At 40.6% G+C, this 12,950-nt stretch overlaps 2 protein-coding genes across 4 annotated transcripts in view; both read left to right on the forward strand.

Annotated features, from left to right (window-relative positions):
* PPEF2 (protein phosphatase with EF-hand domain 2) overlaps positions 1–12,950 on the forward strand; it is a 213,795-nt gene that overhangs the window by 97,235 nt on the left and 103,610 nt on the right. The gene's annotated exons all lie outside the window — the stretch shown is intronic.
* The window catches only part of SDAD1 (SDA1 domain containing 1), a 27,270-nt gene continuing 23,956 nt past the window's right edge, over positions 9,637–12,950 (forward strand). For 2 of the 3 annotated variants that reach the window (XM_081812946.1, XM_081812947.1), the window contains exons 1-3: positions 9,637–9,890; positions 11,853–11,957; positions 12,614–12,712. In XM_081812946.1, coding sequence (XP_081669072.1) covers positions 9,801–9,890; positions 11,853–11,957; positions 12,614–12,712 — 294 coding nt within the window. In that variant the 5' untranslated portion in view covers positions 9,637–9,800. Of the gene's footprint in view, positions 9,891–11,852; positions 11,958–12,540; positions 12,713–12,950 lie in introns of all 3 variants that reach the window. The other variant, XM_081812948.1, reaches the window with a different exon arrangement.

Below are 12,950 nucleotides of genomic sequence, written 5' to 3' on the forward strand. Positions count from 1 at the left end.
TGACTGAGTACAGAAAGAATACTAGGGCATGGCCATGTCTGCCAAGTGCAGGACTCCCCTTCTGGGCAGTCTTTAACTGGGCACTCCCCCCTGGGTCGACTAAGACTTCGTCAGATCTGCCTCACAGTCTGAGGTGGTCTCTGCCCAATTCTGCTGCCTCCCTATCTTATTTTTGTAAGGGTTACCTCCCATAAACCTCTGGCACATCCGATTCTGTCTCCGTGTCTGCTTCCCAGAGAACCCAAATGGCATAGATTACATATACTTTTTATTTTGAGCACTAAGTGTTAGCTGCATTATCTTTATTATTCTCTCTTACAGCCCCAAACACAGACTTTTCACACTGGGAGAACCCTTACAAATGGAAGTACAACCAAGATTCTGGAATGAAGATATTACTGGTCTGTCACACATTGGCCAAGTAGTTCTGACAAGTCTCATGGCCTCTCTGAATAGCAGTTTACTCATTTTTAAACTGAAGCATGAGGGACTATGATCTCTAAAGTTTCTTACAAAGCATTCAATGTTCACTATTCTGTCCAGTACACCATAGTTTTTGCTTAATGGCTACCTGATGGCTTCACCTGGCCACATTTTACAGTGATGCTCCCTGTACTCCTTTAAACATGTTTATATTTGAAAATAAACTGCTGAGGGAACTAATCTAGGACTGCCAAAATATGAGAAGACTACTTCTCTGGTCTTAGGTTATTTTGTCTTTGGTTATTTTGATAGCAACGTGATGGAAATTAGAAGACTCCGAAAGAATGTCATTATTTCTTTATTTCCTATCAAATACAATGCTAAGTAATGTCTAGGTACTTCTACATTGCTTCATTCCTCTACCTGAAGGTGAGAGTTTCCAATTGTCCAGTTACTTTCTGTGAGTCTCTCAGGTTGGTGGGTGGGGGTGGGGCAGACAACAGAGGCAGTGCTATTCCTTTTATAACTGAGAAGAACAGTCTGGGGGAGGTATAGGTTCACAACTCTCCCTGGAGCATCCCTCGTGTAATCCGAACCCAGCCCCCTTCAGTCAGAGGTCAGGGAGAGACCAACGAAAGAGGCAGGCCACTTCAGATAGGTAGCAGTTTTAATAAGCAAAGGGAACTTACACACTAGGTTTGTCTTGGGCAGCAGCAAGATGAATGGATCCCGCACCGGCCCACCAAATCCTAAAAGTTTATAAAGAGGCCTTAACTGAGTTCAGTCACATACACTGTGTAGGTGTTCTCAAACATCACACCATTATCTCAAGACTATGCCCTTGGAGCAGCCTCTGGGAGCTAGAAAGGAAGTGGAACCCACATTTGAGGACAGGCGAGGGGGCGAGGAGCCTACAATCTCCCAGGTCTAGCTCACAGGTCCCCTGGAAGTCTCATCTTTCAACGACCTTGCTCAACAGGAAAGGAGAAAAGTGTTCTCATCACTTTGATTTATTTCCTGAAATAAGTAAGATCCTCGAGGTTGTGGATCCTTGAGGATATCTCACCACAACCTTCATATCATTTGGGCCACAGATTTGTTTTTTCCTAATATTTAGAGAAAGAAAAGAAAAGGCAAGGATAATTAATCAGCAAAGAGAGAATGCATACATATGACATGTCTCTCCCCTTATTGCAACTTGTCTTCTTGAAAGGGACCCCAAAATGTTTATATACCTTGCTAAAACAAAACAAAAAACTAGCCATAGCCTATTGTATTTCTCATGTGATGGAAAAACTATAAAGTGGTATTAGAACATCTTGGGTCTAGGGGCGCCTGGGTGGCTCAGTCGTTAAGCATCTGCCTTCGGCTCAGGTCATGATCCCAGGGTCCTGGGATCGAGCCCCGCATCGGGCTCCCTGCTCGGCAGGAAGCCTGCTTCTCCCTCTCCCACTCCCCCTGCTTGTGTTCCCTCTCTCGCTGTCTCTCTCTCTGTCAAATAAATAAATAAAATCTTAAAAAAAAAAAAAAGAACATCTTGGGTCCAAGATGGGAATTTTCCTAATGGGTTCCTCTGACAGTGAAAAGCAGGAACCCCAGACTCAACCACATTCATAGTCTTTACATTGTCTAAATTATTACAGCAGTAACAGCAGATCTTAGAGAATAAGGCAATGAACTGCATTGGTTTTATCTGGCACACCCAAGATATCTGGCAAAAGGATAAGAGCCAGCTTTTACTTTTTTCCCCTTTATGAGATTAAATATTGATATAATGTGCAGTGATTTATCTTCAAAGGAGTTATTTCCCCACTACCACAAAATCACTGAATATCTTTCAAAGCCGACTAAAATGTTATCACCCTTTGAAGTTTGAAGTATAAAGACATAAAAATAAAAACCATTAGATGGTTCTTGAGGAACATTCTGACATAAGAACTTGGTTGTGGTTGTTTCAGAAAAAAAAAAAGCAGAGAAAGATGGTGGAGCTAGTCCCTGTTGAGCCCAGGGTTGATAGATTTATCCAAGGGCAGACCCGACAGTTCTCATTGTTCGCAAAGAAGGAAGGATAGGTGAAATTCTGAGCAAAACTAATACTAAAGCTGAAAGAGGGGGGAAAAAATAAAGAACAATGAAAAATTATATTAACCTTGAAAAGAACTTTGCTGTTGAATTTGCATGTGGTCATTTTGCCAAATGATAGAATTTTCTTGTTTTTAAAAAAAGCATGAGCTCCCTCCAGTGGCTAATCTAATAGTTTTTAAAAACAAGATATTTTAATTAGAAAAGGCCTAAACACATGCCTGGCTTTTCTGAACATGATCAATATTATAGGCTTCTAACAAGAGAGACAGTAATTAGAATTCACGTGTTAGTCACTTACTGATCTTGAAGTACATTTTGCCTATGGATGTCTAAGATATTTTAAGTTGTTACTTTAATAAATCAAATCACACAATGGAAGAGGCAGAAGACACTAGAGATTATATATTTATTCATTCAACAAATATTAACTGATGACCTACTGTGCACCATGTATTGCTCTAAATGTGGAGGATTGAAAAGTGAAAAAAACAAAGTCCTCATTAAATTCATACTCTAGTGGTAAAAAGACAGATAACAAATAATTAAGCTAGTGAATACCTACTAGGCCAGGGCTTACAAGGGCTACGGAGAACAATAGAGCAGAAGGAAATACGGAGTGGGAGGCAGGATAGGAAGTCAGGGAAGGCCTTACCAACAAGCTGTCTCTTGAGCAGAGACCTGAGGAAAGTGAGGGAGCAAGACTTTGGTGCTTATGTCAGAGGAGGGCATTTGTGATGAGCACTGGGTGTTATATGTAAGTGATGAATCACTAAATTCCATACCTGAAACCAATATTACACTATAATATGTGACCTAACTAGAATTTAAATAAAAACTTGAAATTATAAATAAATTAATTAATTAAAGCAAATGTATTTCTGTGAGAGTTAAAAAAAATCTCTCTCTCTAAAAATAAATAAATAAATCTTTTTTAAAAGGGGGTGGTGCACCTGGGTGGCTCAATCAGTTGAGCACTTGACTCTCGATTTCTTGATTTCAGCTCAGGTCATGGTCTCAGGGTCATTAAGCCCTATATCGGGCTCCATCCTCAGCAGGGAGTCTGCTTGAGATTCTCTCCCTCCCTCTACCTCTGCTCCTCCCCTCATGCTTTCGCTCTCTTTCAAAATAAATAAATATTTTTTTTTTATAAAAAGGAAACAGCAAGTGTGAAGGCCCTGAGGCTTGACACATTGAAGGCAGGAGGCTATTTTGCCTGGGCAGAGTGGGCAAAGGGGAGTATGATGGGAGAGAAGAGAGGAAGTGTGAGGTCAGGTTATGTATGGCCTTTTATGCCACTGAAGTACATTAGCTTTAACTCTGAGTGAGAAGGGAAGTTGGGGAGTAACTTGATCCATTTAAGGGTCCCTCTGACCACCCCCATAAGAACATACATAATGGGGGGCAAGGAAGAAGCAGAGAGACCAGTTAAAGGCCAGCTACCAAACATGTTTCCAGAAGGAGGGAGAGACCAACTGTATCAAATGCCGCAGATAAAATAAAGGATGAAAATTGACCATTGAATTTAGCAACATCAAGGTGATTGGTGATCTTGATAAAAACAGTTTTAGTGGAATGGTGGAAGCAAAGGACTGGTTGGCAGTTTCTTAAAAACTTAAATAAAACCCTTCATATGATCCAACCATCCACTCCTAGGCATTTACCAAGAGAAATGAAAACGTATGTCCACATAAAGACTTGAACACCGGGGTGCCTGGGTGGCTCAGTCATTAGGGTCTGCCTTCAGCTCAGATCATGATCCCAGGGTGCTGGGATCGAGCCCCGCTTTGGGATCCCTGCTCAGCGAGAGGCCTGCTTCTCCCTCTCCCACTCCCCCTTGCCCTTGCTTGTGTTCCCTCTCTCGCTGTCTCTCTCTGTCAAATAAATAAATAAAATAAAATCTTAAAAAAAAAAAAGACTTGAACAAATATTGATCTGGGAACAATTCAAATAGTCAACAGGTAAATGGACAAACAAACTGCATTATATACATATGATGGAATACTACTAAAGAATAAAAGGAATGAACTATTGATATACATACACAACATGGATCCACTTCAAAATTATTATGCTAGGGGCACCTGGGTGGCTCAGTCAGTTAGTGTCTGCCTTTGGCTCAGGTCATGATCCCTGGGTCTTGGGATCGAGCCCCATGTCCAGCTCCCTGCTCAGCAGGGAGCCTACTTCTACCTCTCCCTCTGTCTGCCACTCCCCCTACTTGTGCTCATTCTCTCTCTCTCAAGTAAATAAATAAAATCTAAAAAAAAAAAAAATCTCTCATTAAAAAAATTATTATATAATGAAAGAAGTCTGACACAAAAGAATAATGTATGGGGCCCCTGGGTGGCTCAGTCAGTTAAGCATCTGCCTTCGGCTCAGGTCGTAATCCCAGAGTCCTGGGATTGAGCCCTGCTTTGGGCTCTCTGCTCAGTGGGGAGTCTGCTCCTCACTCTGCCCCTCCCCCCGCTTCTGCTCACTCTCTTTTTCCCTCCCTGTCTCAAATAAATAAATCTTTAAAAAAAAAAGAATAACATATGATTCCATTTGTATAACATTTCTGCAAATGCAATCTTATCTACGGTGACAGAAAGCAACTGCATGTTTGTCAGGGGATGATGGAGCAGAAGGAAACTTGGGGGTAATGGATATTTTCATTACCTTGATGGTGATAATGGTTTTGTGGATGCATACATATATCAAAACTCATCAAATTGTACACTTTATGGCCAATTTCTTGCAGACTGATTACATCTTAATGAATCTGTAAAATAAATACATGATCAAGACCTGTACCCCTGAAACAAATAATACATTATGTGTTAATTTTAAAAAAGATTAAAATGTTAAAAAAAATACATAAATACATAAATATATGATCATAAAAAAATAAAGGATGGGATCTCATGTGGAATCATTGGTGTTGACCTTAGATGGGCTCAAAAAAATATCACCAGCACATTAAACCCATCATTCCCAGGTATTATTATTTTATATAAGGTTAAATAAATAAAGAGAATATATTTAGCATCAATTTAATGGAAAATTTCAGTTGATCATCATATGGATCGTACCTCCCATCATGAGGTTGGCATGAGATTGGCTTCGTTCAACATTTTCCTTTTACAAAGAAGGAAATACTTCCTAAGGAGCGTCACAAAGTTCTCTTACTTAGATGATACTAATAAACTCTTATGGAGGTTACTACCTGTCTCAATTGAGTTCTTCTTTCTTTGTCTTCTATGTATCCCCCTGCATATCAAAACTACATGGCTTTCAAGACCTATCTCAAGTACACCTATCTTCATGAAACCCTTCCTTATTCCTCAAAACAAATGTAATCTCTCCTTCCTTTATTCAAAGCTTCATTGTACCCAACCAAAACACGCCTTTGTAGGACTATCCATCTCACGAAGTTCTGACCAAGGAGATAAATGCATTAGTATTACATTGTTTGAAACTTTTATAAGGCTAATTCAGTTGGGGGGGTGCACCCTTTTGCCCTTCCGGAAACACCTTCCTTCTTCCTACTACTTGTAATAGAGATTTAATGGCTCAAAACTGGTGCTCACGCTATTGTCTGGAATATTATACCCCCCCAAAAGGCACCCCAAATGAAGATAAAAGAAGAGTGTGCTTCTTATGCAATCAAAATTTAAAATAGCCCCTAGTCTAGGCGTTTTTAATAAAGAGATTTTTACTCCATTTGAATCCAGATGATACGATCTATTTTATAATTATTATAGGGTCTCTTTTGCAAAGGTAAAAGGAGATTTTCTTTTCTAGAATAATTCACTTCGGGTTAAAAGTTATTTGGAGATCAGAAAAAGATGAAAAGTGTCTTTGCCAATTGAAGACTAAATATAGAAATGAATATGGAGTTCTCTTGGTGTTGATCTGGCTCGTATAAGTTAAACATATGTAGATTATGTTACATGCAATATAGGCTTTGCTTAATATTTTATTTTATTTTATTTTAAAGATTTTATTTATTTGACAGAAAAAGACAGCGAGAGAGGGAATACAAGCAGGGGGAGTGGGAGAGGGAAAAGCAGGCCTCTCACAGAGCGGGGAGCCTGATGCGAGGCTCGATCCCAGGACCCTGAGATCATGACCTGAGCTGAAGGCAGATGCTTAACCGAGTGAGCCACCCAGGTGCCCCTAGCCATTGTTTAATATTTTAAAAATACATATTCAGGGGGTGCCTGGATGACTCAACTGGTTAAGCGTTTGCCTTTGGCTCAGGTCATGATCCCAGGGTCCTGGGATTGAGCCCTGCATGGGGCTCCCTACTCAGTGGAGAGTCTGCTTCTCCCTCTCCTCCTGCTTGTGCTCTCTCTTTCCATCTCTTTCTCTGTCAAAATAAATAAATTTAAGAAAATACATATTCAGTTAGTCACTCTCAGCCTTAGTTTTCTCTTGAGCAGACTTACATGCCCTCCTTAGATGAGCACAGAAAGCCTCTCAACATTAGGACTCCATAACCTCAGCTGACTCATTTTTCTCAGCTCCTTCCCTGCTGCACACTCCCTTCCCAACATTTAGTCACACCAAACTTCTGGCAATCCCTTAAATCCACCAGACTTTTTCAAGACTTTATACCTCTAAACAGGCTATTTTCTTTATGTGGAAAGACTTTCTTTCCCTCCTCCAGAAAAACTCCTCTTCTTTCAGGATTTCAAGCAAGTAGTACCATAACTATGAAATATTCTGGTTCTTCTAGGCTGGGTTGTCCTTTCCGTGGCTTCTACTGCTCTACTGTAAGAACATTTTTACCCATTTTAAAAGTCCTTGTCTATTTATCTCCCTTTTTAGTCTGTGAGCTCCCTGAGGGCAAATGCCCATGCCTCATTTATTTTTGTATTCCCAGCACCTACCCTAGTTCCTGACATACAGAGGGCAAATAAAAGTTTGTGACATAGCCTGAGTGTTTTATTCATGTCATATCTTTGTGATGAAAGCTTCATAGTACATAAGCTTATGATTTTGACAGGAATTCTATCAAATAATTTCAAAAAATTTCTCAATATATTTCATTTTGAGGATACTTTTTTTTCCTAACACAACCTAGTTAAAAACATTTTTTTAAATTTAAATCTATGACTGGGTTTTTTAAATTTTTTTTTAATTTTATTAAGTTTTTTATTTTAAATCCAGTATAGCCAACATACAGTGTTATATTAGTTTCAGGTGTACAATATAGTGACTCAGCAATTTTTTTTTGTCCCAAGTTTTCCTTCTTTATTTTATTTTTATTTTTTATTATTATTATTTTTTATTGTTAATTCCCATACATTACATCATTAATTTTAGATGTAGTGTTCCATGATTCATTGTTTGTGCGTAACACCTAGTGCTCCATGCAGAACGTGCCTTCCTCAATACCCATCACCAGGCTAACCCATCCTCCTACCCCCCTTCCCTCTAGAACCCTCAGTTTGTTTTTCAGAGTCCATCATCTCTCATGGTTCGTCTACCCCTCCGATTTCCCCTTCATTCTTCCCCTCCTGCTTTTTTTTAATTTTTAAAAATTTATTTACTCATGTAAGTTATCTCTACACCCAGCGTGGGCCTTGAACTCATGACCCTGAGATCAAGAATCCCTGGCTCTACAGACTGAGCCAGCCAGATGCCCCTCTGAATAGGCTTTAAAAAAAAATATTTACTGTCTACATTTACTTCTTAATAACTTCACAAGCACCTGACTCAACAATTAATAAATAGAATAGCCATTTTCTAAACATAGTTGAAAATTAATGGTGGTTTGCACAACATTCTTGATTTTGTTTGTCCTCGGGTGTGATTACAGAGTTATCTTGTTTTGGGCTCATTCTATCCAGTTCTGTGATGACCTGGACTGAAATGAAGTTACTATTTTGTGAAATTGGTTTTTTTATTATTATTATTAATTTATTTTAGTAACTTTAGTAATCTCTATAGCCAATGTAGGGCTTGAACTCACAACCCCGAGATCAAGAGTGGCATGCTCTAGCCCACTAAGCCAGCCAGGTGTACCTAAATTGTTTACGTTAAGCAAAGAATACCACTGTCCTTCTATTAATGCCAGACCAGTTACTAGGTGACAGCTCTGAGTCTCCTTTCCTTTCTCATCTAGGTACAATCAAAACTGCCTGGACTGAAATCCTCAGCTCCCACACCAGCTATGAATTTGGGCAGTCAGTTTGTCTGAGCCTATATCCTCCTCTGTAAGGTGCAGATAATTACAGTACCTAATTTAGAGGGCTTTTCCGAGGATTAAATGAGTAATGCAAGTGAAGTGCTTGCAACAGTGCCTGGCATAGAGTGAGTGATCACGCGCGTGTTTTTGTATTAACAACACCCTAACTCGTTAATTCATTCATTCATCATATTTGTTTTTGCACACTGTGAAATTGTAGAAATGTATTCTCTTCGAATTACCAGCATCTGAATTTAAAACTGTGGCTGAAGAGTACCTATAAAGGTTATAACAATGGTTGTCCTTTAAATACAAATTAATTTGCAATTTTATTTTTTTTTAAGATTTTATTTATTTATTTATTTGCTAGAGAGAGAGAGAGAGAGCATAGGCGAGAGAGAGTGAGCCAGAGTACAAGCAGGGAGAGCTGCAGGCAGAGAGAGAAGCAGGCTCCCTGCTGAGCAAGGAGCCCGATGCGGGACTCGATGCTAGGACTCTGGGATCATGACCTGAGCTGAGGGCAGTCCCTTAACCGACTGAGCCACCCAGGCGTCCCTAATTTGCAATCTTAAATCAATCAGCATTATTACATTTTATCCAGGCCACACCCCTTTCCCTTGGGTGGGTTACTGTGGGTTGAAACAACCAAAAACAAAACAAAAACGGTATTTAAAGTTACAGCAAAGAGTAACACGCACCTCATCGCTTTTTCCCCCCACTCTAAAATAGGATAGTGCTATCCACTCCCAAAGGAAAAAGCTTCTGGCCTGAGGCTGTGGGATTTAAAAAACGATTAATTCTTATCTACCTGTTTCACAGGAGTGTCAGAATGACGATATAAACTAATGTGTGCTGGGGGAAAAAAATAAAAACCTCGCGTAAACCACTAGTGGCATTTCGGTAGTGGGAGTAAACTTGACACTCCGAGGCTCCCGTAGTCTCGCTGATTTTTTTTTTTTTTTTAAGAGCCAAGATGGCGCCGCCTGCCGAGAGTCCCATGTGCTGTTTCCGGTCATTCTCGGAAGCACGATTCCCACACCTAGCCGACACGGTTGGTGGTTGCCGGCGGTGTGGGATTTCTTAAAACTGTTCCCTGCGGAGCCAGTCAGCAGCCAGCATGTCTAACAGAAACAATAACAAGCTGCCCAGCAACCTGCCGCAGTTACAGAATCTGATCAAGCGGGATCCGCCAGCCTACGTCGAGGAGGTGGGAGTGCGGCGTAGCGCCGCTAGAGGCCGGGGCGCGACTGGTTGAGACATAGGGGAAGGTGTGGAATGGAACTGGGGTCCTAGCTCGCCCCAAGTTCTCCGGTTAGGTTCAGGGAACCCTCGGGGAGGAGAGACGAGGTTGAGGAAGGGACATGCCTCTGGTTTCGTTCGCCGCCTCATGGAAATTTGCTGCCCGTTTGGATTTTCTAAACGTTTATCTTCCGACCTCATAGAGGTGGAGGGACAAATGCCCCCCCAGCCTCCAACTTCCATGCAGATTTTTCAGCCTTTTGCTTTCAGAAACCCCTAAGTTGAATAAGTCGGTAACACTTGAGTCGTATGTTAAAATGCCTTCCATCGACGTCTGTTTCCGAGAGCCGGAAATGGACTTCCAGACATAAGATTCAAAGCTGGCAGTGGGGACAGTTAAGGAGCAGGAAAGGGTACCAATCTGGAGGGATGCCAGTTTTCTGGAAGTAGCACCGAGGAAGAAAGAGGATACTTCCTGAGCGGAAGAAAACGGGGCAGCAGTGTGTCAGGAGAGAAACAGTTTTCCAGAATATCGGAATGGCTAGGGTACTTTAAAAAATACTATGGCCTGGCCCCGCCCAAGAGTTCTTAATTCCGCTGGTCTGGGGCTTAGAGAGAGGGGAATGAGGGATGACCTGGGAGTCCTGGACATTTGTCGTGACTGATGAACATAAGGGGCGTAATGATACCAGTTCTTAGGATCTCAAGGCAGATAGTGATGGCTGGGCCATGGATAGGAGGGGGAAAGAAGTGAGGTAAGGATATTGCCAGGAGCACACGGAGTTCTGGGGCCCCCTCCTCACTCCTGTCAATGGTGGTGTGGAGTCAAAAGAGCAGGAACTTATCTGAAGCATGTAGGGGCTGTAGGTCTTTTTCTTGACTCCTGGTCTTGGAGAAAGCTGGAGGCCTAAGAGTTTTGTTGGGGGAAATCATTATGTTTTTTTGATCATGCTAGGTTTAAGATGTCTTTTAGGTATCTAAACACATGTCAGGCAATTGGAGATAATGAATTTGGAGTGAACTGGCCCCGTTAGGGCTGCTAATGCAAAGAAATACTCATTCTTAGGGTGCCTGGGTGGCTCAGTTAAGCAACTGACTTGATTTTGGCTCAGGTCATGACCTCAGGGTCCTGGGATGGAGCCCAGTTATGGGCTCCCCTCTCAGCAGGGAGTCTGCCTGAGGATTCTTTCCTTCTGCCCCTCACCCCCACTCATGATCGCGCGCACGGACGCACGCGCTCTTTCTAAAAATAAATAAATCTTTAAAAAAAAAGAAATACTCATTCTCATAGTGTCTCTCTCATACACACACAATTTAAAGTTGTGGTCTAGGGCTGGAGAGTAGATGTAGGGCATGGAACTGAGGCCTGGTGAGTTCCAACATTAGATTGTTGGGTAGTTGTTAGAATTAAATATAATTAAATGAGATAATGTACATAATGACTGGCATACAGCAAGTGCTGAGTAAGTGGAAGCTATTATCATTATTTCTGTGTATTGCTTTTGGCTGTTGACACATCCTATCTAGAACCCCAGGATAAAATCTTAATCATTGTTTAAAGGAAGAGGGGAATTTTGACTGGAGAGTTTTACATAGTTGCGACAATTTCCTTTTTCTGACCTATATTTTTCTGCTGCTATGACTGCTCTATATATTGAATCTGAGTTTTTGATGCTTGCCTTAATGTGCTTTACACCACATCACCTACGTTTCTAATGATAAAGGAAAGGGTCTTTAGATTACCTATGATGTGCTCACATTTTTCAAAACTTATTTTGAAGAATGCAGGTAAGGAAAAGATATTTCTCCACACTTTTACCATATCTGTTTGTCCGTGCCACTATCAGAGATGTATACTAAGTAATTTCTCATTCTTTACTGAGAAAGTCATATAATAGAAGGTGACAACTTAAATTTTATTTTCCTACAGTTTCTACAGCAGTATAATCACTACAAATCCAATGTGGAGATTTTCAAATTACAACCAAACAAACCTAGCAAAGAACTGGCAGAGCTGGTGATGTTTATGGCACAGGTAAGATGATTTCTGAGTAAAACAAAGACCAGTTGTTTTATACAGTTTGCAGAATATTTTTCTAGTACTATCCAACCTTATTCCATTCAAGAATGGAAACTTAATTTTTTTTTTTAAAGATTTTTTTTATATATTTATTTATTCATGAGAGACAGAGAGAGAGAGAGAAGCAGAGGGAGAAGCAGGCTCCCAAGGAGCAGGGAGCCCGATGCGGGACTCGATCCCAGGACCCTGGGATCATGACCTGAGCCGAAGGCAGACGCTTAACCGTCTGAGCCACCCAGGCGCCCTGGAAACTTAATTTAAAAAAATTTTTTTAAGCTTCCTTTTTTGCAAATTTTATTTTCTCCCTAAGCTGAATTAGAAGATTTTGCTGGAGTGTTGCGCAGAACCACCCAAGGAAAACTTTCAGGCTGTTTGGTTTTTTATCAAATTCATAAGAGCAGATTCTAACTCATGTCACACATATTTCACTAAAGTTAGAAGAAATATGAAAGAGGTCAGAAAAATAGCATGTAGAATAAAAAGAAATGATTTGAAACCATCTACTTCTATGAAACAGCCTTTTACTCTCCTTTTGCAGAGCATCATAAATATGTGCATATGAATTATAGGAGAGAAAGAGAAACTTCAGAAGAACCTTTGCTTTGTTACAGATTGGTCACTGCTATCCAGAACATTTAAGTAATTATCCTCAAGAGCTGAAAGATCTTCTCTCCTACAATCACACTGTCTTGGATCCAGATCTTCGAATGGTAGGTCCAGTATTTGGATTGATATATTGTGCTGTGTTTATGTGTGCAAATAATATGTGTTTAAATGAGAACAGCCTCAGCTAAACGTCTTCTTAAAATGTAAATCAGAATGTGTCACCTCTTCCTTAAAATCTTTCTGTGGCTTCTCATTTATACTTAGAGTAAAACTCTACAATACTTACATGGCCTGTAAGTCCCTACGTGATCTGCTTTCCAATGTTTTGGGTTTTTTGCGGGG

Source organism: Leptonychotes weddellii, chromosome 2 (assembly GCF_054177405.1).
Source record: "Leptonychotes weddellii isolate Sample4059 chromosome 2, ASM5417740v2, whole genome shotgun sequence".
Lineage (NCBI taxonomy): Eukaryota > Metazoa > Chordata > Mammalia > Carnivora > Phocidae > Leptonychotes > Leptonychotes weddellii.